The 26,355-nt window shown below is 54.0% G+C and overlaps 4 protein-coding genes across 5 annotated transcripts; all 4 read left to right on the forward strand.

The window, feature by feature from the left end:
* Positions 1-982: 982 nt before the first annotated feature.
* On the forward strand, positions 983-4,879 carry HOXD12 (homeobox D12). The gene is made up of 2 exons (XM_515926.7): positions 983-1,637; positions 1,784-4,879. The coding sequence occupies exons 1-2, from the start codon at positions 1,064-1,066 to the stop codon at positions 2,020-2,022; spliced, it is 813 nt and encodes a 270-aa protein (XP_515926.1). The 5' UTR covers positions 983-1,063; the 3' UTR covers positions 2,023-4,879.
* A 1,818-nt stretch (positions 4,880-6,697) lies between these two features.
* On the forward strand, positions 6,698-10,898 carry HOXD11 (homeobox D11). Its single transcript, XM_515927.7, has 2 exons — positions 6,698-9,395; positions 10,151-10,898. Exons 1-2 carry the CDS (start codon positions 8,612-8,614, stop codon positions 10,384-10,386), a joined length of 1,020 nt encoding a protein of 339 aa, XP_515927.2. The 5' UTR covers positions 6,698-8,611; the 3' UTR covers positions 10,387-10,898.
* Positions 10,515-21,208, forward strand: HOXD10 (homeobox D10). Of its 2 annotated transcripts, XM_054678826.1 has the most exons (3): positions 10,515-10,602; positions 12,624-18,808; positions 20,163-21,208. In XM_054678826.1, exons 2-3 carry the CDS (start codon positions 17,854-17,856, stop codon positions 20,438-20,440), a joined length of 1,233 nt encoding a protein of 410 aa, XP_054534801.1. In that variant the 5' UTR covers positions 10,515-10,602; positions 12,624-17,853; the 3' UTR covers positions 20,441-21,208.
* Positions 21,209-22,245: 1,037 nt separating this feature from the next.
* Positions 22,246-26,162, forward strand: HOXD9 (homeobox D9). Its single transcript, XM_016950081.4, has 2 exons — positions 22,246-24,808; positions 25,157-26,162. Exons 1-2 carry the CDS (start codon positions 24,010-24,012, stop codon positions 25,396-25,398), a joined length of 1,041 nt encoding a protein of 346 aa, XP_016805570.1. The 5' UTR covers positions 22,246-24,009; the 3' UTR covers positions 25,399-26,162.
* Positions 26,163-26,355: the final 193 nt, after the last annotated feature.

Here is a 26,355-nt window from a genome sequence, read left to right on the forward strand (position 1 = left end):
CTGCCTTTCCCACTTCCCTGTTTGTCAGACCCGTGAACTCCCTATCCCCGGCACCCCTGGGGGCGCTGAGGCAAGGAACTCTGCTAGCCAGCTGCCTCCGAACGCCCGCTGTTCCCCGGCCAGGTGGCTCTGGCTCTTCTGCCTTTCCACACCTTTCCACACCCAGTCGGGGGAGTTCGTCCTGCTTTGCCCTCCACTTGGTGGATGGGGACACCTCGGAGTTCTGGTTTGCAGTGTGTAGTCCTGGAGGGGACTCCTGAAGATAAAAGGAATGTAGCCTTTGGCCACGATTGGTGGATCGAGCTGATGGGTTCCCTGGCGGACATTCTCCATGGACCTTTATGGCAATTTCCCTATGATCAGAGTTCTTAGCCATGGGGACACAAACCAGAAATAGTGTGGCCTCCTTCCTGGATCCCAAAATTGGGTAGTTTGCGATGCCCTTTTTGTGTCTGCGGCCTGGGACTGAGGGCTCAAGTAGCGAATGGGTCTTTGCTGCCAGATCCTCGGGCAGAGGTCTCTGGAGAAACCCTCTCTGTGGGAGTGATTGGGGTAAAAGTGACATTGCTCAGGCCAAGGGACAGAGCTCCTGGTGCCGCCGGACCGCGCCCTCTCCGGATAAGTCGAGAGGCGCCGGTTAATGGAAAATGCCTCCGCTGCAACTTAAAGCCGGTAGAAGCAAGCCGGGCCCAGAAAGCCTGCGGAAAACGAATCGCAAAGCCAATCACGACCAAGAAGAGTCCCAGGGGACACTTGGGCAGAGTCACCCTCTTGCCCGATGTCCCCAGCTGCTGAAGCCGGGCCTGGAAACCCGCAGACAGTTAGTCTTCGCTCAACATGATTTGGCTCTGCTGGCAGCCTCGTCCTTCGCCATCGAACATTGCGGGTGTTATCATAATACTCTGAAGGGGGGGAAAACGGGTCGGGGGGATGTAGGCGGTGCTGAAATGACCGGCTTTGAAGAACCTGCAGGCAAAGTTTCGTCCAATCGTCTGAGCCTGTCCTCTTATTCCCGGTTGTAACTAAATACTGTTGCGAGCGCAGCCGAAGCCCTTTGTTGGAGATGTGTGAGCGCAGTCTCTACAGAGCGGGCTATGTGGGCTCGCTTCTGAATCTGCAGTCGCCAGACTCTTTCTACTTCTCCAACCTGCGGCCGAATGGCGGCCAGCTGGCCGCACTTCCCCCTATCTCCTACCCGCGCGGCGCGCTGCCCTGGGCCACCACGCCCGCCTCCTGCGCCCCCGCGCAGCCTGCGGGCGCCACTGCCTTCGGCGGCTTCACGCAGCCCTACCTGGCTGGCTCCGGGCCTCTCGGCCTGCAGCCCCCAACAGCCAAGGACGGACCCGAAGAGCAGGCTAAGTTCTATGCGCCCGAAGCGGCCGCTGGGCCAGAGGAGCGCGGTCGTACCCGGCCGTCCTTCGCCCCCGAGTCTAGCCTGGCTCCTGCAGTGGCTGCTCTCAAAGCGGCCAAGTATGACTACGCTGGTGTGGGTCGTGCCACGCCGGGCTCCACGACCCTGCTCCAGGGGGCTCCCTGCGCCCCTGGCTTCAAGGACGACACCAAGGGCCCGCTCAACTTGAACATGACAGTGCAGGCGGCGGGCGTTGCCTCTTGCCTGCGACCTTCACTGCCCGACGGTAAACGGTGCCCATGCTCCCCGGGCCGGTTTGGGCCGGGATGGGAGGTGGGGTTCAAGGGAGAGTGTAAGGGGAGGTGAACAGCCTGGGGGCGGGCAATAGACAGAGTACGGGCTGGGTTGACGTGGGTTGGGGCTGTGTTGCAGGCCTGCCGTGGGGGGCGGCCCCGGGGAGGGCCCGCAAGAAGCGGAAACCCTACACGAAGCAGCAGATTGCGGAGTTGGAGAACGAATTCCTCGTCAACGAATTCATCAACAGGCAGAAACGCAAGGAATTGTCCAATAGGCTGAACCTCAGCGACCAGCAAGTCAAAATCTGGTTCCAGAACAGGCGTATGAAGAAGAAGCGCGTGGTGCTTCGGGAGCAGGCGCTGGCGCTCTACTAGCCGCGCGCGTGGCCAGGGCCGGGTTGGATCTGCCCTTTTGGACAGAGGCCTTGTTTGGGGAGGGGGATCTGGGGCTAAGGCTAAGGCTTTTCCTTCGGTTCCTTCTCTGCTGGTCCCAGAAGCCACCAAGAGATTTACAGACCAGGCCAGCTGGGCCTCCTTGCTTTCCTCAGTCCCTGAGAAGCCCGTGAGAAACGTGCGGAAGTACCAGTGCAACTCTGGCTGGCCTTAAGGCTTCCACGTTGGGGGACTGAGGCCAACTCTCCTTGCTCCTGGCTGGGGCATTTGCACCCACCGCTCATTCTTGCTCCCTGGTACCTGGATTTTTCTGTTTCCACCCAATTCGTTCTCCCTTTCCCCCTCTCTCCAGCCCCTTCAGCGTATAGCAGTCGCCTAGTTAGGGCTCAGAGTGGAAGGCCTCCTGAGGGAATGGAAAGGACTGTGGGTACAATTAGGTCTCTGCAGCAGAAGCCCTTTGTGGCAAGGCCAGGATCTTCACTCTGGAGAAAGGAAAGGGCACCATCCACCCTCCACCCTCCTGTCTGCTCTGGCTGATTTGAGAGGACAAAAGCCACACTAGATCTGCAGACTTTGGGAGGAAAAGGGAGGGAAGGGGAGGGGCTGGGTAGTGGGGTAAACTTGGAGATATCTCGAAATGAGAAATGCGAAATAGGATGGCCTATTTCCAGCTGGGTAGAATACGGTGGAACCTTCGTTTCCTGAGATGGGATGAGAGAGACTGGGGCTCCAGACAAGTGCCATCTCCAGACAAGACTGGCAAACATTGCCCTACTCCCACCTTCTCAAACATGCCTAGGCCAGGCCTATGAACCCTGTAACTGGATCCCCAGAGCCTAGCTCTGGTGAAAGGAGCTGTTGGTCTGCTTTGAAGCTCTGTTGCACAGGGAGGAGGGAAAAATATCCAGGGGAGGAGAAGGGAGTGAATAAGAGGAGGAGGGGTACTGCACTCCAACTGTAAATATGGCTTTCCAGTTGAGGTGAGTAAAGGTGTTGGTGCATCTTTCTTTCTTCAATTACCTTAATGGAACCCCATAAGGATAGGCCTTCTCAAGAGTCAAGGGGAGGGGAAGGAAGTCTCTTAGATTCTCTGCCCTGCTAGCTGCTCTTGACAAAGCAAAGAGGACCAGAAGTTCCTCTCACCGTCTCTACCATCTGCCAACTCTACCAGAGGCTCAGCTACTGTGCCCCTTCTGAGGCATGTCTGGCCTGTCCCAGTGGAGACTTTAAGGCCCTGGGCCCTGCCAGCCTTGCCTCATGGAGGCAGGGGTTCCCAAATGCCAGGTGGAGTTGTTCTGGGTGTACTGGAGTGTCCCGCCTTAATCTCAGTGAACCAAGCCTCCCCCTGCCAGCTCATTCCACTATCCCTGCCTCTTCTCCCTCTCCTTCTGACATGTAGCACTCCTCCTTTGCAATTCCTAGCACGATGCACAACAACTCAAGGATTCAGGATTCCTTCCCAAAGTCCAGTGATTTCTTTTCAGTGGAGGACCTGGCCCTAAACCTGGAGTGGGCCCCTCACAGAGAGCCCTGAGCCTTAGCCCAACTGACTTCAGTTGATATTTAAACTAATTTCATTTTCTAGGCTATCTAATAGTTATCATGCATGTTTTGTTTTGATTTTGTCAAAAACAGTAGCTTGTATATATCAGACACAATATATACAAATGTTTTGAGTGAAAATAAATATCCAGGTCTGAGCCAAGCTGTCAAGGGGCTGAAGTCAATTTTTCAAAATGTTTTGGATTCCACCTTAATGTTTTTCAGGCCACCAAATTCATTTTTCTTTTCTGGTTGTTGTTTCACCGCGGGTGTTGACTGTTCGTTAAATGAGAAAATGGCTTCCGAGGCAGTCAGGAAATGGTGTGTAAAAGCCTACGAACCAAATATGTTTGGAATATCCAAAAGGGAAGGACCATGGCAGATCTGAGTGTGTCTCACACATTAAGGGGACTCTCAGTTTGTTGCAAGCTGGGACTTCCACACTTAGCCTAAATTCTCAAATTTTAAAGCTTGCTGGTATTCGGGGTCTGTAAAGATTTGAGGTTCTTCAGATGTCAAAACAAAACATCTGTCTCCACCGAGTTTTGGTCTGACTTCTCTGGAACCGGCTATGTCCTGCTAAATCCTTGATACCAGCAGGTTTACCAGGCACCCAGCAGACTCCCTTGGGAAATGGGGCCTCAAAACTCCCTAGTCCATCTGAACCTCTAGCTTAGTCCAGGAAAGTCAGGGCCTGCTTGCTACTCATTTTCTTGCAAACCCCAGCTCCTAGCTGGTGGAGGTGGAAACTAGCTTTTAGCTAGAGGAAGAATTAGCAAAACCACTAAATCACTAACACTGAATATTCAACATTTCAACTCCCCTTCCCAGAAGCAAATTTGGTGTATAATTGAAATTTTTAATTGTTCTTTAATTGTATACACACACACAACTATATATACCTATATGTATATATATTCAATAGGAGAGAAAGAAGCAAGAGCTGCCAAGGCCCTATGGCTCAAAAGGATTCTCCACCTGGCTGGGCACATAGAGGCGATGGTACCCAGAGCAGGATCTCCAAGTCTGAGTCTGCATTCAGAGGTTTGCCTCCTCAAAAACAACTGAACAAAGGCTGAAGCCGCACTGAGCCCTCGGAAGGCTGGGGAAAGGAGGAGGAAAGCATATGAACTCAGATCCAGGCCTTAAGACAGAAAACACGGAGGCCGTTTCTTTCCAAAATATATCATTAAATCATCGTGTTCTTTCCCTTTAGCCTGGGATGAGTTGGGGGAGGGGATATTCATGGAGATCACTCCTCAAAGAAAATTAAATTATTCTAAATATAAAAGCATATCTCTTGGTTCAGCAGTCTTTTCCAAATCTATCCTGTTTGCTATTTCACACAAATACAAAGACTCTGGTGTCTCCTTCCATAGCCCGGGTTCCCGCAGAGATTTGGAACCACTAGGAAATTTGTTAAAAAAAAAAAAAAAAAAAAAAAGCTGAAGAGAAAGGACGCTAAAATCTGAGTGCTCAACATTCCCTTCAGAAAGACAAATGTGTCCTCTGAAATGCTGCAGTCCAAGCGGGCCTCTTGACCAAGAAAACGGTTTTAAAACGAGAAAAAAACAGCTTCATCTGGCATTCAATCAGTTGGGAACTCAGAGGGCGGCGGGGAAGGGGGGACGCTTTTAAGGCCTGGGGGTTCTCCCCCAGGGAGGCGGGCTGAGGAGGCTTCCGGGATGCCGGCGGGTGGAAGAGAAATCTGGAATCGTTGTAAATATTCATGTGGGGGGATGCCCCTTCACCCTTCACCCGCCTCTCCCAGCTGCATTCCCCCCTCAGTGATAGTGGGGGAGGGCAAGGCGACTGCCCCACTGTCCTTAGACAAAGGTGATCTCCCCATATTTTTGTTCTCCAGTCGCTTGACTTAAGAAGTCCATTCCGAAGGCTCTGCAGGGAAGGAACTGGCTCTGGGTGTTTTCCCTGCATTTCTCTTCTTTCGTTTCTTAAAAGAGCATAAATAATTAAAGTTTGGCAGGGAGGAAAAGCTTTCTTGCAGAACTGTAGTGGCAATAAATGAAATGACTCAGAATCCCTTCCCCAGTCAGCTTTTACGAGAGCTGCCAGACAGTGTCTGTTCACGTTCTCCAGATACCAGGGGCGCCCTGACAAAGTTAAGGTCAAGTTAGTGTCTTATCTTGGGTGGCTCAAAATCACCGCATCGCGTCCCGGCGCTGTGCGGAAAGCTCTTTCTCGCGGAGCGGCTGGCTGCGCCCCGAAGGCCTGGTGCGCTCCCTGCGTTTCGGGTGGGGCCGCGCAGGCAAGGACAAGGCCACAGAGCCGGGGTCTTCACGGTAGGTTCTCGAGCGGGACGCGCGGGTCCGGAGGCTGCGGTTTTCCCTGGGTTTGGGGAATTGGGGTAGGAACTAGGAGGGAGCTGGGGCCAAAGAGCCAAGCGGGCTGGGACTGGAATGACAGCGCTCTGGGTTGTGGAGTGGGTCGGGGGGCAAGGGTCCGCGCTAAGGAGCCGAAAGGGGCCGGCTGCCCCCTTCCCCTATGCACCGGCGCGCCACTGCAGATGGTTCACCCTCCCCCGCCAAATCGCTGCTCCCGCCGGAGCTGCCGTCGCCATGTCGTTGAACTTGAATGGTTCGTCCTCCCCTTTTCCCTCTTCGGCGGTCAGCAGGCTCCATACTGGGGGCGCCGGGCTGCCTGCACCCCACCCCGTGCCGCCAGCAGAGAGAAGGTGCGAGAATTTTGCGAACCCCCAGACACATAAAGACCCGGATTGAAGTCCTCGCAGCTGCCCTGGGTCCTGAGCTACCGCAGGGCCAGTGTGCAGCGTCCAGGGAGCCATTTTAGGAGAGAGATCCAGGGGCGTCGACCACGAGCCCGAAAGGGAGAGGCTTGGGCCTGGGATGGAGATGGGGAGGCAGATAAGTGTGCTGGGGGTCTGGGTTGAGGAGAAGAATGTCAGCTGGAATCTGGGCGGGGGTGCCAGCTGCGGGGAGGGAGCACACAAGATGGGCAGTTCTAGTTGGGGGAGGCTCGATGCCCTCCAGTCGCCACAGACCTATTTGCGCAGTGTTGGGGGAGGGAAGCAGACATGGGAAGGGGCGGAGGAAGGAGAGAGGAAGGGAGAAAGGGAGGGAGGAGAAAAAGAGGAAGGGGGGGTACATCAGCCAGAAAATAGATATTAGCTCAGACCACCCGCCTTTTCTCTGTCTGTCCGCACGGTGGGCAGAGCGCACAGCACCGGCACTGCAGCAGCCCGGGCCAGGGAGGGAACCAGCATCACAGCCAGCGCCGCCTGCCCTGGGTATAGGACTGAGGCCCAGGCCCCAGCGCTGGGATTGCCTGGGCGGAGGAATCTTGGGGAAAGGGGCAGCCTCCTGCCCTCGGTTCTGGGATTTGGGTTTGGGAAGAGACGGTTTACCTTTGAAAAGCGTCTGCTCTCTCGGAGGTGGGATCCCAGGCCTCGCCTGGACCCATGGGCTAGGAGAGGGTCGCGGCAGGCTGGGAGGAGAGTGAGGCCTTGGGGGAGTGGATGGGGTGCCCCACGAAGAGTCTGCCTCAGAGCCAGGTGACACAGAGGGGCTCCAGGAGGGAGTCAGGCTCCGCTGAGAGCCCTTAGAGAGACAACCTATCTTGGGGGAGGGGCTGAAGTGACCATGCAGACCCAAGGGTACCAGAAGAGCCTCGGGGAAACGCGGCATGGATGCGCAGGCCTTGGCGGGGCTCCGAAGCAGTGAAGGGTCTGGGTATAAGGCGGACACCCAGGCTAGGCCTGAAAGCAGAGGGGTGAGGAGGACGAAGGTTCGAGTATGAGGGGGTTGTCTCTTGTGGGGAGCCAGCGGGAAGCCAAGCACCCTGAGAGTAGGACTCCAGATCCTTTTGTTCACCAGACTCCCCAGATTCTAGGGAGGCCGGGGACCACGGGCTGAGCCCCCTCCTGGCTTCAGTGCTGAAGGAGAAGGCAGAGAGGCAACGGGGAGAGAGACAGAGACAGTGACACACAGCTTAGAGGAAAGGAGGGGAGAGGATGAGAGGACAGAGAGAGAGAGGAGAAGGGAGACAGGAAAGCAAGAGGAAGGAAGAAGGAAAGCGGAAAAGAAGAGGAAGGAGAGAAGTGAAGACAGGAGAGAGAAGGGAGAAGACTGAAGAGAGACCAAGCAAGGAGAAAGAGACACAAGAACAGAGAGGGAAACCAGAGAGAAGGGAAGAGAGCCGGGTGGGCACGAAGGCCCCGGCCTGGGTGAGTGCCTACGTGGTGAATGGCCTGGGTTTTTCCGAGGCCAGCACTCGCACCCTTGGGGTCAGAACCGGAAAGAGCCAAGTCACTCCGCTCTGAACGCGCTGGGCAGAGAAATATGTAAATCAGGGCTCCCTGCGCCCTGGAGAGTGTCGAAATTACGCCCGCCCGGTGAACAAGAAGCAACAAGCTCCCAGGCGGGTGAGCTTCAGAGGGTGGCAGAGTCGCGGGGGAGGGAGCGGCTGCAGTAAGGGGGGTGGGGTTCGGAACCTCACACCCTCACACCTAGTTCCTAGCTTCTAGGGAGCCTGGAGCCGGGGCTTCCCCCCCTCTGCTCGCTGCTTCTCTCCCTTCCCCCTTCCTCCCCCTCTTCCCCCTCCTTCCTCCTCCCCGCCGGCCTCGGTCCGCGTACTTAAAGCGGCGCGGGAGGGCGGACGCGGGCGGGCGGCCCGTTCGGGCGGTGGCAGATGCGCCCAGCGGTGGCAGCGGCCAGCGGCGCGCAGGTGACCGGCCTGAGGCCCAGCCTGGTCAGGGAGCGCCCGGGGAGAGCTGGCGGCAGAGGGCAGCCGATCCGCCCCCAGCGCGCGCGTCTCGGCGCCAGGAGCCGTCCCGGGGCGTGTTGGCGAGCGTTGATATAGATATAAGGACATTTCTCTTCATGGCGTCACGTGACATAATTACCACCAGAATCAATCAAGATGAATTGCACGTCAGCGCCCGGTGGGGATTTTTGCTTAGTTGATCCTGGCCCAAGCCTCTTGTGCAATCGATGGCTCAGGTTGGCTGCGCGGGGAGCGGCCAGGGGCTCGCTGGCGCGCACGCCGCGGAGCCATGAACGACTTTGACGAGTGCGGCCAGAGCGCAGCCAGCATGTACCTGCCGGGCTGCGCCTACTATGTGGCCCCGTCTGACTTCGCTAGCAAGCCTTCGTTCCTTTCCCAACCGTCGTCCTGCCAGATGACTTTCCCCTACTCTTCCAACCTGGCGCCGCACGTCCAGCCCGTGCGCGAAGTGGCCTTCCGCGACTACGGCCTGGAGCGCGCCAAGTGGCCGTACCGCGGCGGCGGCGGCGGCGGCGGCAGCGCGGGGGGCGGCAGCAGCGGGGGCGGCCCCGGCGGGGGCGGCGGCGGCGCGGGGGGCTACGCTCCCTACTACGCGGCGGCGGCGGCGGCGGCTGCGGCGGCCGCGGCGGCCGAGGAGGCGGCCATGCAACGCGAGCTTCTCCCGCCCGCGGGCCGCCGGCCGGACGTGCTCTTCAAGGCGCCTGAGCCGGTGTGCGCTGCGCCGGGGCCGCCGCACGGCCCCGCGGGCGCCGCCTCCAACTTCTACAGCGCGGTGGGCCGCAATGGCATCTTGCCACAGGGCTTCGACCAGTTCTACGAGGCAGCGCCCGGGCCCCCGTTCGCCGGGCCGCAGCCCCCGCCGCCGCCCGCGCCGCCACAGCCCGAGGGCGCAGCCGACAAGGGCGACCCCAAGACCGGGGCTGGTGGCGGCGGGGGCAGTCCCTGCACCAAGGCGACCCCTGGCTCGGAGCCCAAGGGGGCAGCGGAAGGCAGCGGTGGCGACGGCGAGGGCCCCCCGGGAGATGCGGGGGCGGAGAAGAGCGGCGGCGCAGGTAGGCACCGGGTACTGGGCAAGCAGTGGGCCCGGGGGCCGCGGGGGAGGGGGGGCGGCGGGGGCCTCCCTCTGCTTGCGCCTTTTTATGTGCTACTTTATAAGCATTCGAAGAGGTTTATACATCCTATAAGATTTCCCGGGCCGTTGTAAAGTGTGTTTATGGTAGGAAACCAATTTAGGTGGGCTTAAGGTAGACTTCGAGGAGGACATTAATCGCTGTAGAGAGCCTTTTCCCAGTTTTGGGCAGGGGGTTGCTAGATACCATGGAAGGAGGGAGGGAGGGAGATTTCAAGCCAGTGTGAGTGCATACACCGGAGCCTCCTGCTTTTAAGGGAGAGAGGCGGGGGGTGGGGAAGTGGGGGGAGTTTGATCCTTGCACTGGACTTTATCCAAGCCGCTAGCTGACGCGCGCCGCTGGAGTCAAGCAGATGCCCCGGCGGGCCTGCTCTTGTCTCTCTTCCCTCAGGTTCCAGTTTAGAGCCTGCCTTGCCCTCTGCTTCCCCACCTCCGTGCCAGGCTCTGTGTGTGTGTGTGTGTGTGTGTGTGTGTCCGGGCGTGAACACATGTCCACGCCCGCACTCTCTCCTGTGCCCGCCCATATATCATCCCCCACGACGCAGGCAGGGCCTTTCAGCAGCAGCAGAGAACGTCCCCAACGGGGCCAGGGCCTGGCCCTCGCTCAGTGGCCCGGGCGGGCGGGTGGGGGCTGTCAGGCAGCGGCCTCTCTCACCCCTTGGTCTCTTTGCCTTGCAGTTGCCCCTCAGCGGTCCCGGAAAAAGCGCTGTCCCTATACCAAGTACCAGATCCGCGAACTGGAACGCGAGTTTTTCTTTAACGTGTACATAAACAAAGAGAAAAGACTTCAACTCTCTCGGATGCTCAACCTCACTGACCGGCAAGTCAAAATCTGGTTCCAGAATCGCAGGATGAAAGAAAAGAAACTGAACAGAGACCGTCTGCAGTATTTCACTGGAAACCCCTTATTTTGAGAGCTCCAGGAAGCGCCCCCTCCCCAGCCCCACTCACCCACCCTCCTTCCCACCAGCCTGCTCTCCGCAGGCCCACTGTCCTTGGGTTTAATGACGTCTCTTCTCTGTGGAACTTCACGATTCCTTCCCACGGTCAACTCGGGACCTTCCAGCGACCACTGCAGCCTGCGGACGAGGCCGGGACTTGGCCGAGCGGATCCTAATAAGGGGAAAATGGTAAATGCAAACGTCCCTTTACAATTTTACCGCCAATGTGCTGTCGTTCCCCCTCCCCCTCTCCGAGTCCTCGTGGGGACACGGCGGGGTCTGTAGGAAGTTGGGCCGGGTTGGGGGTGCTAGAAGGCGCTGGTGTTTTGCTCTGAGTTTTAAGAGATCCCTTCCTTCCTCTTCGGTGAATGCAGATTATTTAAACTTTGGGAAATGTACCTTTAGTCTGTCATATCAAGGCATGAGTCACTGTCTTTTTTTGTGTGAATAAATGGTTTCTAGTAAAATGGAGGTTACAGCTTCAATACACTGTATGAATTCTCCTCTTTGAGGTTTAGTGCCTCCTTAGGATATTTTAGTGGCCAGAACCCATGCAACTGAAAATCGAATGAAATACTTTTTAGTCCCACTAAAATAGTAGTCGTACCCTCCCACCACCTCTAGGTTACACTGGTTTTAAAAATCATGTTAGTGATGAATTTCTGAATTGACGATGTGACCAAGCAATGCTGGTGCTGCCTTCTCCAGGCAGTAAGGCTGGGGCAGCAGGAACCTATGAAGCAAACTCCCACCCCCACCCCTAGTCTAGTGAACTTGGGATTTCTGAAAAGACAGCAACCATTTTTAAAAACTGGTTAGAAAATCCAAATGATCTCTTACAAGCTAACAAGGAGCCACAGTCCCTTAAAAAAGAAGAAACCCAAATTAGAACCTTCCATTGAAGGGAGAAGTTTTCGAAAAGGAAGTCATCAGTAGGTGGAGAGGGCTTGCTGGTGTCATAAGTGGACCTGGAGCGGGGAAGGTAAACCCTCCCTGCCCCCACTGAAATAGGGCCAGGAGCTGCAGACCCTCTCACGGCATTTATCGCTTCAAGTTAAAGAATGTGGTGAGGGCTCTACTGCACTTTATGTTGCAGGGCCAGGCCAGGCTGTTTACAAAACCTTGAACTGTCTAGACAACACCATAAAAGCCAAAGTTCTAAACAGCTTAATTGGGTTATATTATACACCTTCTGGTGGGCCCAAAAGAGATTTCCGCAATGTGCAATAAACTGGAGAAGTGAGAAAAGCTCTCTCTCTGAAAAGAGTGAAGTGAATCTTATGACTCTTAACCTCTCCTAAGCCCAAAGACAAAATATAAATCTATAAATGCACGGTACCCCATGCATCTTCCAAGGAGTCATGCACTTCAAAATGCAATTTTAAAAATTGCTAAGCCTTATTTGGGAAGGAAAAATAAGTGCATAAATGTATGCCTTTGAACTTCCAAAATGTCAAGGTCATCACCTTTAACCTTTCTGAATAATTAGGCGCCTTAAGGTTCTTGATTTTCAGCTGCCACCCACTCTCACACATACATGCTTACACATATAGAGAGCCACACACACATTTATGACCACACAAAATCATACCAGGAGCTCACCATAAATCTAAGAAAATTCCTAATTTCAGGATCAATAACCTTAATTTCCCTGCAAACGTTTGTGTAATGCAATAGCAGTCAACTTCTTTTTAAAAATACTGATTAGATTAAAATGCCTTCTAGCTGCTTTCACTACAGCTAGGAAAGGCTGAGAATTCTGGCGGGGGGTCTTAAATAGTGGTCCCCTTTGCTTTAATGAAGAACTACAGTTTTAAAATCAAGCCTTTGAAAGAGGAAGTTCTGTGCAACCTTACACCTTCATTAAATTTGAAAGCAATTTGCCACCCTGTGAAATAAATTATTGCACTTTCTACAATAAGGAACAAAAGGAAATATAGTTATAATGCTTTTAAAAGCATCCTTTGGTGAAAGATGCAATGGAAACAAAGCCTACAATCGAAAAATATCGTTAAGAAGGGGATTCCTTTGGTATTCTAGACATCGGTTAAAATGTCAGTGCCCTAATAGTATGATCGTTCCATGAGCTTAAAACTGTTTTTTTTTCTTTCTGTTTCCATCTATTTTTTAAAACTGCATCTAAACGTAGCAAGCTTGTGTGCCCACTACCCAAGGCAAGCCGAACCCGAGATACCGTTTTCCGTTTGCAGGGGCCTGGAGATCCACACGAGGGCGCGCTCACGTTCCAGAAGCCGCGTTTGACCAAGAGGCCGCGGTACCTTGTCTGTCCAACACTGGATTCTAATAGGCGACCTCAACCCCTTAGAAACAGGCGGCAGCTAAGGTGTTTGCTAATTTATTTGTTCTAAGCAGCCATGAGGTGTGAGAAGTTGTATAGAGACAGAAAACGGAGCAACTAGATTCACGAAACAGCCTAATCTTTGTCTCTTTAAAGACAAAGCTGTTGCAAAAGAATACCTTGGTATAACCAGATGGTGTGGAGCAGAGTTTTAAAAGATAAATGTATGCATTTTGAAAGATACCATAGCCACTGTTAGTTAATTAAATTAGGGAAAATCAGTTTTCTTGGTTTCAGTGTGGAGAGCCTTGTCTAGGGTTGGACACCCCCTACTTAACATCCCCCTACCCCCCGCAAAAAAAAAAAAAAAAAAAAAAAACTTCATCGGTTTTACCCTCTCTCAGACCTCCTGGGATGATTAAAAGGCTTTTGTTTATAACAGATCAGGGAGCGGGCCACTTAGCCAAATGTCTCTCAGAAAAAAATAAGACGCATGGGGGACTGGGAGAATCGTTCTGGGAGCCCGCGGCCGTGCCTGGAGTGCGCGGCTACCAGTGGCGACCGGGTGGCGCCGGCAGGACTGTGAGTTGGTGTGCCCAGGCCGGGCTGGGCTGATGCGGACACGGGAGGCAGCAGGCACTCGGGGGAAACGTTTATACTTCAAGGCGTTGTGGAACGGGGAATGTATTTGAAGCAAACGGGCTTTGCGTTTGACAGAACACTGGCCCCCCTTCCAAGTTGCACGCCGGTCTTGAGCAGAGTTGAATTGTGGCTCTCAGAAGCAGTGCATTCTTTGCGTGCCCTCCTTCCTCCAGCAAAGCCCCTGACCTTGGGGAAGGCCTGTGTCCCCGTTCGGAGTTCACAAGAGAGGAGACAGGGCTCCCGGACATTGGCCTCTCTAAGGGAGGATGACTGCCCCCTTTCCCTCCCCGAAGTTCATTGTGAAGAGCCTGCAACCCCCAGAATTAGCGCTGGCCTTGTTGGCCCTCCAAGCCCTGGACCAAAGGCCCTGGGGCCTGCCGCTTGCCCCTCTCCCGGAGCTGGCCTCAGCTTTGGTAGGGAGGCCGGGGCTCCAGTGAGCCCCCCGGCGAGGCTCCAACGAGTGGCGTGGGTGTTCCCCGCAGGCAACCTTGGCTCCACTAGTCTGACCGCCGGTCCAGCTTGTCTATAGTGACGCTACCTTTCCCGAGGCTGAACGGGGTCCTCGGTCTATGTGAAGTGAGAGCTGCCCTCCCTAAATGTCGTTGTGTTCCTCTCAAGGCGGCCCCAGCGGCTGCACATCTGGCTGTGCGGGGGCCCCTTGGACTTGGCTGGCAGCCGCCTGCGAAACACCGCTTCTCAGCGGTCTGCAGTTCCTTTCCTCCCTGCGCCCAAGATGGGCCTGACAAGGGACCGGGATCAGACCAGAACCTCTGGGGGCTGAAGACCTCTCCCCACCCCCATCTTTCAGAGTGTGTGGGGCTTGCGGAGAGTGGCCTTGGATCCTGAGGCGCCAAGGTCTCAGACTCTGAAGTGGAAGGGAAATGCGCGAAGTAGGAGTCTTTTGTGTCTGTGCAGAAGGAGGTTCTCCGGCCGACGGCCCTTGTTGCACGTCTGGATAGACCCCTTATTGCATTGGTGGTAGACTCCCCATTTGCCCCCTAGATTTCCTTTCACCTTGGCTTGGAGGTGCACAGTGCAACCCGGAGGAGCGCCCGGGGAAGACAGCTTTTAATTGACTCCATCCGCTCTGTCCCCAAAGAGTGACACAGCCCAGAGGTGGCTCAGAACCCTAATCCGGGGTAACCCTAAGAGCCCACAGGTCCACTCAGGCCCAGGGCTTCAACTTTTCTTCCAGGAGACAAGAGTGCAGATGCAAGCCACTTTTTGATTACAAATGCTAATTTCTTTTTCAAGCTGTTCTTTTAATTTTTCCCTGGAAAGAACTGTGGCAGGGAGAAGGGCGTCTTGGTACAAATATGGGTATTCATCTCCTTTATGGTGCAATATTGATTTATTATTAATGGTAACTGCTCCAACTGATCTAAAGATGATCGAAAACATCAGCTACATTAAATACTCATAAGCAAAATAAAGGCTGGCCTGTAGAGCACTGCCTTTTTATTCCATTTGTCTCACCTCAGCCTTAGAGTCTTAGGCACACTTTCCATCCTTTGGGGCTCGGATCATTCTTTTGTATTATTTCTATCTTGCTCAATTTTTTAATGATAAAATATCTCAAAATATTGACAGTCTCTTGTCTCAAGGAGCGGGTCTGAAAGCAGAAATTTTAAAGATAAAAAATAGAATTTTGTGAGAACAGATTCAAAATTATGTCTGATATACACATTTTTGTCTGTTAGTAAAAACCTATTTAACTCTAACCAATATGGGAGTGACTTTGAGCTCAAAGCCACTGAAAGCTGAAATGGAAAGGTCCCCAAATTCTGAAGACACATCCTGCCTATTCTGGCTCACTGCAGACCTACCCGTCTGCAAGGAATTGCTTGTTTTTAGCCTGTATGTTTTCTTCATGTATAAATAAAGATTATGAAAGGGCATTTGATGGGCATAAAATTCCCGATTAGATTAAACAGTCTTGCCTTTCTTAGAGTAGGGAAAATTGGGCAAACAAGTTCCCAGCAGCTCTCCTGGCCGAGAGGCAAAAGGGCGACACTCGATACTGCTGGAGCGCCAAGCTAGTGTCAGGGCGCCTGCGGCAAGCGAGTGCAGCGGGCACTTCATTCAGCTTTGGGCACACTTAGCCCTGGCTCAAAACAAGATCTCTACTATGCGAGAAAGCAAATTTCAGGGCGCTGGTCAGTGGCTGTTAGCTTTGAACAGTACCTTAGCAACCTAGAGTCAAAAGTTATGTTTTGTCTTGTTTTGTTTTTCCTGCCATCCTCAACCCCCACCCCCAAGCTCGAAAACAGCCACCCCTGTGGAAAGGTAATGTTTAAACCTCAGGCTATGCTGGGATGCTGCAGCCAAAGCAGTTAGAGGCGCCAGGCTTTTAACCTGACAATGATGTTGTATTTGAACAGCTGCGTAAAGGTTTAAAAGGTCTGTCTCATTGCCACCGCGGAGTTTCTAAAAAGAGGTTATTGTTTGGGCGAGAGCACCGAGAGGGAACAGGCGAAACGGTCCCAAGGCCGAAAATAATGTTCAACGCTTGTTTCAACCAGGCCAGGGGAGATTCCTTTTTGGGAAGAGGGATAAAGGGTTTTTTGGGAAAGGTTTTTGTAAAGGAGCGGGCGGGCTACTAGGTCCCCCAGAATGCTGAGGCGCTTTAATGAACATCAGGCCCCAAAGAAATGTTCTATTGAGGTGGAAACCCAATTTACCCACAAGTTCAGTCTCTGGGCCTGAAATCCAAGGCCAGCCTATGCCCCAGCGAGTACGGGGAAAAGAGAACACAGATGCCCTCCCGGACTGAGAACTGGTTCATGGTCAGAGTTTCTGGGGCCGCTTTAGTTTCTTGGCTGGCAGGAAGGGAACCTGGCAGGCCGAAGGACGGCTCCAAGTCCTGGCCGGCCCCTCACTCAGGGCAAGTCTTTGGAAATCAAGGTTAAAGCTCCCCGCTGCTGCCCCGAGGCCCGGGCTTCCGCAGGGCGGCTCACCCGCCTGCAACAAGAGAGGGAGGGAGGAAGTTGTTGAAGTTTCTCATAAAACTCTGAGTTTCCATGGTGGTAGTGGTGGTAGTGGTGGTAGTGGTGGTTCTTTAATGAGCCGGACCACAACCCCAGACCATATCCTCTTTATAGAAGTTTCCCTCACCAAAGGAAACAGAGAACTAAGATTCCCACCTCCTTCCCCTCCCTTACCCAAGCAAAGCCTTGTCAAATAATTTTAGGAATTGTCCAAAACTGTAAAACTCAAATTCTGACAAAAGTATAGCTTTTAATATTTGACAATTTGTATTAAAACAAAAATTGACCTTCTTGGTTAGCAGCGAAGGGAAAAAAATCAATAGTATAATTTTCAATAATTCATAAAGCGAACGCCATTATGGTAAATTTAACTATTAATCTTATCCTTTACAAAGTCTCGATTGATTTGTTAATAAAGTATCTTCCTGTGTGTGGCAACAGCGGGCATAACTCTTTAAAAACCTTCAGAAGCAAGAAAATTACCAAGTAGCCCAAGAATGTAGATGAGAATTTTATTGATCGCCCTGATTCTTCTTAATATGTATTAATAAATTCCACAGCCTTTTGTACCTTGCACTTGTCAGAAACCAGTGCTTTTACAAAATCCATAAAAGGAAAACATTTTTCTTTGCAGAAGAACCAAAATGACACCTTTGCATTTCTCTGTCCTTCTTGGCCCAGTCAGTTTTCTAAAACTTCTGGATTCTGAGGGTCAGAGTTTCCCCTTTTCTTAAATTATTTTTTTCTTTCTTCCTTCCTTTTTTCCCTCCATTATCAGGGTGTGGGGAGAGAAACCTCTGTTTAGTTCTCCTGCAGGGAGCCCAAGGGACGCTTTCGCGGATAGTGAACTGCTGGCAAAGAATTGTCTCTGGGCTGAAAGCTCCCAGAGGTCCGGCCCCGCAGAGGTCAGGGTGTGGTTCCTCTGAGAGCCGAAGGCTCGTGTAGCCCGCCGGGGCGCATAGGAACCCGGAGCCAGGCAGGAGGACCGAGCGGGAGGACAACGCCGGGACCGACCCATCCATGGGGATCCGGGCCCGGCCAGCTGCTTGGCCTCCCGGCCCTCGCGGCCCTTTTTGCCTCCGCCCTCCTAGAGACACCTTGGCCGCTTCTTAGCCCCAAGGGATCTTTCCTTTGGACCCCTGGGGTGGGATGTCTCAGGGCGGAATCCGACTCACCTTCCCGCTGGGCTGCCCGGGACTAAATTAACCAGCCTGCGCCCCCACCCGCTTGTCCTGGACCCGGCCCTCTTAAGCGCGTTCTGCCTGGGTGTGTGTGTGGGGAATGCTTCTGTGCGCTGGCGCCAGGGCACTCTGGCTTCCCTCCCCGTCCGTGCGTGTCCACTTGGAGGCCCCTAGAGCTGAGACTTTCCTTCCGCCGGTTGGGCCCAGGGGCCGAAGCGGGGGACGCGAGTGGGGCGGGCTGGCCGAGCGAGCCCTGGAGAGGCGGACGGGAGGGCGCCGGAGAGCGCTGGGCCGGTTGTCTCCAGCGCGCACTATCGCGGGCGCGTAGTAGATGTCGCTGTTGTCCGTGCTTACGCGGCCGGCCGGCCAGGCTCTGGAGCACGTGACCCGAGAGGAGGCTGCGGCTCAAGGCCATTTTCAAATCTCATTGGCTTGGTTGTCATGTGGTCGGCAGAGGCATCCACAATTACACGGGGAATGTTTTCCTAGAGATGTCAGCCTACAAAGGACACAATCTCTCTTCTTCAAATTCTTCCCCAAAATGTCCTTTCCCAACAGCTCTCCTGCTGCTAATACTTTTTTAGTAGATTCCTTGATCAGTGCCTGCAGGAGTGACAGTTTTTATTCCAGCAGCGCCAGCATGTACATGCCACCACCTAGCGCAGACATGGGGACTTATGGAATGCAAACCTGTGGACTGCTCCCGTCTCTGGCCAAAAGAGAAGTGAACCACCAAAATATGGGTATGAATGTGCATCCTTATATACCTCAAGTAGACAGTTGGACAGATCCGAACAGATCTTGTCGAATAGAGCAACCTGTTACACAGCAAGTCCCCACTTGCTCCTTCACCACCAACATTAAGGAAGAATCCAATTGCTGCATGTATTCTGATAAGCGCAACAAACTCATTTCGGCCGAGGCCCCTTCGTACCAGAGGCTGGTCCCTGAGTCTTGTCCCGTTGAGAACCCTGAGGTTCCCGTCCCTGGATATTTTAGACTGAGTCAGACCTACGCCACCGGGAAAACCCAAGAGTACAATAATAGCCCCGAAGGCAGCTCCACTGTCATGCTCCAGCTCAACCCTCGTGGCGCGGCCAAGCCGCAGCTCTCCGCTGCCCAGCTGCAGATGGAAAAGAAGATGAACGAGCCCGTGAGCGGCCAGGAGCCCACCAAAGTCTCCCAGGTGGAGAGCCCCGAGGCCAAAGGCGGCCTTCCCGAAGAGAGGAGCTGCCTGGCTGAGGTCTCCGTGTCCAGTCCCGAAGTGCAGGAGAAGGAAAGCAAAGGTCGGTATGAGCAGAGTTGCCACCCCAGCGGGGCGCGCAGCCCGGGAATCCGGCAGAGAGGGAGTGCCGGGGTGCCCAGCGCCGAGCCGGAGCCCGACTTGGCAGGTGCTGTTCCGCCTGGTTTTAGAGGGGTGATCTCAGCCCTGAGATAGTCCCCGCTTCTCCCCTGCTGCCCTGGCCCTCTCCGCCAGTCCTGGCCCCACGCTGATGGCGCCCGGGCAGAGGAAAAGCTTGCCGGTTTTATTTTTCCTGAGCTAGACCTGAACACAACAAAAGAGCGCAAAGGAGACCTGCGGCTCATAAACACGACCCCAGAGCCTCTTTTCTCCTGCTCAGATTTGCAGTTCCAGTTTTGCCTTGATCCCAATGATCATGTTAAGGTGATCCAGGGCACCGTGTTCGTGTTCAAGTGTATGCACCCCGCATCCTGCGAGCTTGGGGGTGGTGAGGGGAAAGAGATGGCTGGGCTGGTTGGTGCTTGAGTTGGGAAACAGGGCTTACTGCCTTTGCTGGGCTAGGTAACCTTGGCTTTGTTTAGGAAAAGTGCTGCAGGCTTTGCAATCCGTCGGCAAAGAGGGCAAAGGCGGAGGGGGAGAGTGGAACCCGCATCGCCCTCCCTGCAAGGCCAGCCTTAGGGCTGGGCTAAGGCAAAGAGCCAGGGATCTGGCTTTTTGAGAAGGAACCCTCCTCCTCTCCCCCAGTGCTTAGAGGTGGGCCACAGTAGGGGGCTCCCTTTCTGGGGGAATGCTTTAGTGTGGGGGCAAGAAGACATGAAAATTAAGGAAATTCTGGGGAATGCAACAATACCCAGGCAAGGTGGGGGAAGGTGTCTCGCTTCCCCATTTATCTTTTGAAAGAGAATGGGCACCTATAAACCTGACTGTCAGGCTTCCTGACTACCTAGGAGAGGTGGGGAAGAAGTGGCAGATTTGGGGACCTGAGGCAGCAGTGGGGTTGGTAGGCTTGTCCAGATCGTGGCGTATTCCCCTCCGTCCCTGTTAGGAGCTGAACCCTTAGAATGTTGCTGGGGAGATCTGGAAAGTTTACTATTCTACTAATGCTTTGTACAAGTGAGAAAGTTGAAAGAGAGAGCGAGAACCCAAATGCAGACTGTCCTGCCATCATGTCATTTAAGTAATGTGGCATCAATGTAAGATTCCCTTCCAAGGCCCACTTCATGTGAGTAATGTTTAATACTAGCATTTTCCAAAGCGGCCTGGCTGCCAGCAGGGTCACGGCCAAGGGTACATTTGAACAGTCTGAAGAAAAAAACCAAAACCAAAACCAAAACCAAAACAAAAAACAAAAAAAAAACCTCTTGATTTTTTTCTTCTTCTCCCTTTAATTTTGTTAGAGGAAATCAAGTCTGATACACCAACCAGCAATTGGCTCACTGCAAAGAGTGGCAGAAAGAAGAGGTGCCCTTACACTAAGCACCAAACGCTGGAATTAGAAAAAGAGTTCTTGTTCAATATGTACCTCACCCGCGAGCGCCGCCTAGAGATCAGTAAGAGCGTTAACCTCACCGACAGGCAGGTCAAGATTTGGTTTCAAAACCGCCGAATGAAACTCAAGAAGATGAGCCGAGAGAACCGGATCCGAGAACTGACCGCCAACCTCACGTTTTCTTAGGTCTGAGGCCGGTCTGAGGCCGGTCAGAGGCCAGGATTGGAGAGGGGGCACCGCGTTCCAGGGCCCAGTGCTGGAGGACTGGGAAAGCGGAAACAAAACCTTCACCGCTCTTTGTTTTTTGTTTTGTTGTATTTTGTTTTCCTGCTAGAATGTGACTTTGGGGTCATTATGTTCGTGCTGCAAGTGATCTGTAATCCCTATGAGTATATATATATATATATATATATAAAAAAACTTAGCACGTGTAATTTATTATTTTTTCATCGTAATGCAGGGTAACTATTATTGCGCATTTTCATTTGGGTCTTAACTTATTGGAACTGTAGAGCATCCATCCATCCATCCATCCAGCAATGTGACTTTTTCATGTCTTTCCTAACACAAAAGGTCTATGTGTGTGGTTAGTCCATGAACTCATGGCATTTTGAATACATCCAGTACTTTAAAAATGACATATATATTTTAAAAAAAAGATTAAGAAAACTCACAAGTTGGAGGGAGGGGGACTTAAAAAGCACATTACAATGTATCTTTTCACAAATGAATTTAGCAGTTGTCCTTGGTGAGATGGGATATTGACGATTTATGCCTTGTAGCCTTTCCCTTGTGGTGCATCTGTGGTTTGGTAGAAGTACAACAGCAACCTGTCCTTTCTGTGCATGTTCTGGTCGCATGTATAATGCAATAAACTCTGGAAATGAGTTCGCTCCCTCTGCTTTCTGAAATGGAAATATGTTATGCTGGAAATTAAAGCCTATGGTAAGATTATCTTCTGGTTACACTCCCTGTTTGGGGCATTTGGGCAGGGGAGTGATAGACTAGTAGGGGAAGGGAGATGGGGGAGAAAAGCTGGAGGAGGCCTAGGGTGTTGGATTTTGGCAGTGGTTGGGGGAGAGGAATTATAAGCTAGCTTGAGAGTGAAGTTTTCATAATTAGGAGGAAGGGGAGTCTCCTCTTTCCTTTCCCAGTCCCCAGTGATAGTACCATAATTGCGCTCTCAATGGGTGTGAGCTTTCCTCTGGCCTGAACCTGGTAAGTAAGCCTATACCCCAAGCCACTTTCTCCTCAAAGCTTCCCATTTGTGTGTTTTCTCCTCTTTGGTTTTGGTTGTGTTGTTTTTAATGCTTTCAGTGGCGTCTTGGTGATTTCTGGCTGGCGAGCAATCATCAGGGGCTAGGTTGAAGCTAGTCTTGCCCACCTGGAAGTTGCCGGCCTCCATTACAGGAGCAAGGACAAACAGCAGTGTAGCACTGCAGCGGATCCAATTCTGCCCCCTTTCCCTCAGCCCTACCCCCATCCCAAGTGCAAGACAGCCAGACCCCAGAGAAGCCGAGGATGGGTGAGTTTTCCCATCCCACTTTGCCTTGATCTCCTTGTGGACAGGTTTTATGCTCAGTCATTACCTTTTAGTGGCCCACATGAAATTTTTTTAAAGGAAGAAATGAAAAGATTTTCCCCAGTCAGTCTTTCCTCTATTTAATTACAAAATGCTGGTGGGAACTGCTGCATCTGGGATGCAAGAAAATGCAGAAAGGGTGACTGAAAATTTTGCAAATGAACATGATTTCCCATGAAGTCTAATGTTCCATTCGCTGCCATGGTCCAGGAGACTCCCACCAGCTTCCACCGGCTTCGACAGGATCCCCACTAGAGAGCCCAGACTTATCTAGTCCTGTCGGGGAAAAGGGAGAAGAGGCCTTGCAGGAGAAAGCTAACAGAAAATTCGTTACCCGAGGTCCTGCCTGCAGTTTCAAATAGCTTCCAGCAGTTTTACAAAACACATCCTTTCCATTTCTTCCCTTTAAATGTTTCCCTAAGAACGATCCATTTAGGTGCTATAAGTCCTCAGCCAGGGAGTCTCTGGGACACTGGCATTCAAAATTTTAAACTTCCGCCCCAAAACCAGGAACATTCCAAGACAGAACTCTTTTAGGGGGCCATTTCCTGGGGGTGGGGGAGAGGGCTTGGAATCAATGCTAGATTGAAAACGTTATAATAGCTTTGCCCCAGACTTAACACCGGTTGGGCAGGAGGAGGGTAATTTTTTTTTAGCCGTTTCTCCGATCATGTGGGGAACACCATTAGTTGTTGATAGCGGGCCATGTATCCGAGGAAAGCCTGAGCTACAAGGCAAAGGCATCCCATCTGGAACAAAATCAGAAAGCTATTGGCAAAGGTAATCAATCAGGCCATAAATAGCCATTTACCCGCTTCCTTTTCGGGGCTGGAGGTGGGCCGGGAGCCCTCCAAGGGTGAGCTGGGCAACTTGTAGAGCGAGGAATATGCCCTCCGCTGCCGGCGCCCCGGCCGCTTTTGTCTGGGCTCCCAGCCGGGCTTCCGAGGCTTTGTACCATGGATTTGGGAGTGACAATGGGCATTTCCCTCAGATTCAAGGCTGCTCAACCTCACCTCTGTAGGGGGAAAAAAAATCAGAAGGGAGTGGCCCAAGGACCTAGCCATTCGGCCGAATTTTTTAGACATTTTGGGAGTCTCCTCCGAGGCCTTTAAGTGCGAACCGCGCGAAGCGGCCCTGCCCGGGGAGACTCGCTGAGGCAGGGCTGAGGCGGCGGGCGGGAGCAAGCTGCTCTAGCATTTGGGTTCTGCCCTGTGGCGTGTTCTCTTCCAGGGCCTTTCCAGCATCATCGGAGAAGACGAAGCACCCTGGCCGCCACTGTCCGTGCTGCGCCAACTCGCCCGGCCGCCCGCCCGCCCTTCTGAGGGCAGGCAGAAGCCCCTCTGTGTCCTCCACCGCCGCGCCCCGGCTCGCCCCTCGGGCCGCGGCGTGTGCCCAGCCTCACGTCGGGGTGTGTGTGGCCGCGCGGGCGTGTGTGAGTGTGGCAGGGGGAGTGGGCCCTCCGAGCTGCTCCATCCGTCCGTTTTATTAGGGACACATTAATCTATAATCAAATACACCTCATAAAATTTTTATTGAAAGGCATAATATCATTACAGAGGTCTTCCACCTGTTTTAAACAACACGACAAGCTGTGAGCAAGCGTGTGTGTGGGGATGTGTGGGGAGGGGTGGGTGTGAGTAGGGAGAGAGGCGAGGGGAGAACAGCTCCCCTCGGGCGCTAGGGGCCGCCCCGAGGGCCCGCCTGCCTCGGGCGACACCGGCCTGGCGCGCCCCCAGCCGCTCCGTGTGCCCTGGACGCGCAGCCCGCGGCTCGGAAGCTGGAGAGTCAGCGACGGGGCCCGACTGCGGGACCGAGGGCGGCAAGAAGAAGCGAACAAATAGTCCCCAGCGCCTCCTCTGGATGCGGTCGCGTCTGTGGTCCTGGCAGCCGCTGGGCGGGCCAGGCCAGGTCGGGCCGGGCCGAGCCGGGCACATGGACCTGGGCCTGCGGGCTCTAATTGCGGCGCTTATGTTGATGATTTTTTTTTTTAAATCACAGCAGCCCCCAGTTTAGCGGACTGATTTACTCCCGGTATTGGTAAATATGATCACGTGGGCCGCGCGACCAATGGTGGAGGCTGCAGCCTGCGAACTAGTCGGCGGCTCGGGCGCCGGCGGGGAGCTGCTCGGCGGCGGACAGTGTAACCTTGGGTGGGAGTGCGGGACGCCTCAAAATGTCTTCCAGTGGCACCCTCAGCAACTACTACGTGGACTCGCTTATAGGCCATGAGGGCGACGAGGTGTTCGCGGCGCGCTTCGGGCCGCCGGGGCCAGGCGCGCAGGGCCGGCCTGCAGGTGTGGCTGATGGCCCGGCCGCCACCGCCGCCGAGTTCGCCTCGTGTAGTTTTGCCCCCAAATCGGCCGTGTTCTCTGCCTCGTGGTCCGCGGTGCCCTCCCAGCCCCCGGCAGCGGCGGCGATGAGCGGCCTCTACCACCCGTACGTTCCCCCGCCGCCCCTGGCCGCCTCTGCCTCCGAGCCCGGCCGCTACGTGCGCTCCTGGATGGAGCCGCTGCCCGGCTTCCCGGGCGGTGCGGGCGGTGGCGGTGGCGGTGGCGGTGGTGGTGGAGGCGGCGGTCTGGGCCCCGGTCCCAGCCCTAGCCCCAGCGGCCCAGCCAACGGGCGCCACTACGGGATTAAGCCTGAAACCCGAGCGGCCCCGGCCCCCGCCACGGCCGCCTCCACCACCTCCTCCTCCTCCACTTCCTTATCCTCCTCCTCCAAACGGACTGAGTGCTCCGTGGCCCGGGAGTCCCAAGGGAGCAGCGGCCCCGAGTTCTCGTGCAACTCGTTCCTGCAGGACAAGGCGGCAGCGGCGACGGGGGGAACCGGGCCTGGGGCAGGGATCGGGGCCGCGACTGGGACGGGCGGCTCGTCGGAGCCCTCAGCTTGCAGCGACCACCCGAGCCCAGGCTGTTCGCTGAAGGAGGAGGAGAAGCAGCATTCGCAGCCGCAGCAGCAGCAACTTGACCCAAGTAAGTGCAAAAGAAATTGCCCCCTGATTTATTGCTGAAACCTGTAAGGCTCGAATGTGCAAAACTGATAGTTTTACTAACCTATAAAAACGTCTAGACGCCTACCCAAGACTAGGCGAGCAACATGCATCCATAAAAAGAGCTTCCCATAACCACCTACCCTGGGCGCTCAGTTTGTACGGTAAACAGAGCGCGGGCATTAAGGCTTTTTATGATAATTCCCCCCAAGTTGTGAAAAGCGACCATCCTTGGTGAAATTAATTTAACGACCTCTCTTCCCCACCCTGTGGTCTCTCCCTGCCTCCCCTCCTCCCCTCTCTCCCCGTCTCCAAACCTCCCTGTTTGTAGACAACCCCGCCGCGAACTGGATCCACGCTCGCTCCACCCGGAAAAAGCGCTGTCCCTACACCAAATACCAGACGCTTGAGCTGGAGAAAGAATTCCTCTTCAACATGTACCTCACCCGGGACCGGCGCTACGAGGTGGCCAGGATTCTCAACCTAACAGAGAGACAGGTCAAAATCTGGTTTCAGAACCGTAGGATGAAAATGAAAAAGATGAGCAAGGAGAAATGCCCCAAAGGAGACTGACCCGGCGCGGTGCTGGCGGGAGCGCTCAAGGGCAGCGGATTTGTTGTTGTTGCTGTTTTCCTTTGTGGGTGTTTGGTGCTTGATTTCCAGAAACTCTCCAGCGACTTGGATTTCTTCTTTTTTTTTTTTTTTTCTTTTTAGATAGAAGTGACTGTGTGGTTGGTCTCTGAGGTATTTGGGGGACTCTGTATTTGCTCGTTTACGTGTTGGAAAAACCAAGTGGCTTTGGGGTTTCGCCCTATCCCACTCCCTCCCTTTCCTGCTCCATTGGTTCCTTAAGAAATGCTATATTTTGTGAGTGCAAGCTGGCTTGGGGAGCCCTCTCTTGTGTAAATGTCCCCCATGTTTCTGAAAAGTGCTGTAGTTTAGTCCCCTCACCCCCAGCACTGCCCAAACAGGGGCCAAGTGCGCCCCAATTCCAAGAATGAAGGCAGAGCGACAACAGTGCGGACACCCCGGCTGCTAGCCCACGGTGAAGCCCGGCCGGGTTGCCCACCAGTTGCGAAAGCCCCCTTTCCTCAGGGAGCACGCGGGACCTCGGTGGAGATCTCCAGTGAGGCTTAGAGGAGCCCAGGGCCTCGGGCGGGTTGGGGTTTGTCCTCAGTGCATTGGACGCGCTGCTTTCTCCCCTGAAGGCTGGGCTCGCGTGGGCGGCCGCGGGTGGTGGCCCTCCCGGTTCCTGCCCGAGGACCAGTTGTAAATGTTACTGCTTCCTACTAATAAATGCTGACCTGATCAAATGGAGCCCAGACGCTGGCCCTAAACATTGTGTGCCTGCTTTCTCTGCCTCTCTGCAAAATATCACACTCAGGATATTTCTCCTCTACCCCTGGGAATGAGACATTGTTAAAAATTCAGGGCCCTTCCACCTGACAGATCTCTCTGATGTGTCTCTGCCTTCTCTGCCTCACATCCCTTTGTGTAGGCAGATGCAGCAGCACAGACCCTGTGGGGGGA

The sequence above is a fragment of the Pan troglodytes genome, chromosome 13 (assembly GCF_028858775.2).
Source record: "Pan troglodytes isolate AG18354 chromosome 13, NHGRI_mPanTro3-v2.0_pri, whole genome shotgun sequence".
Classification (NCBI taxonomy): domain Eukaryota; kingdom Metazoa; phylum Chordata; class Mammalia; order Primates; family Hominidae; genus Pan; species Pan troglodytes.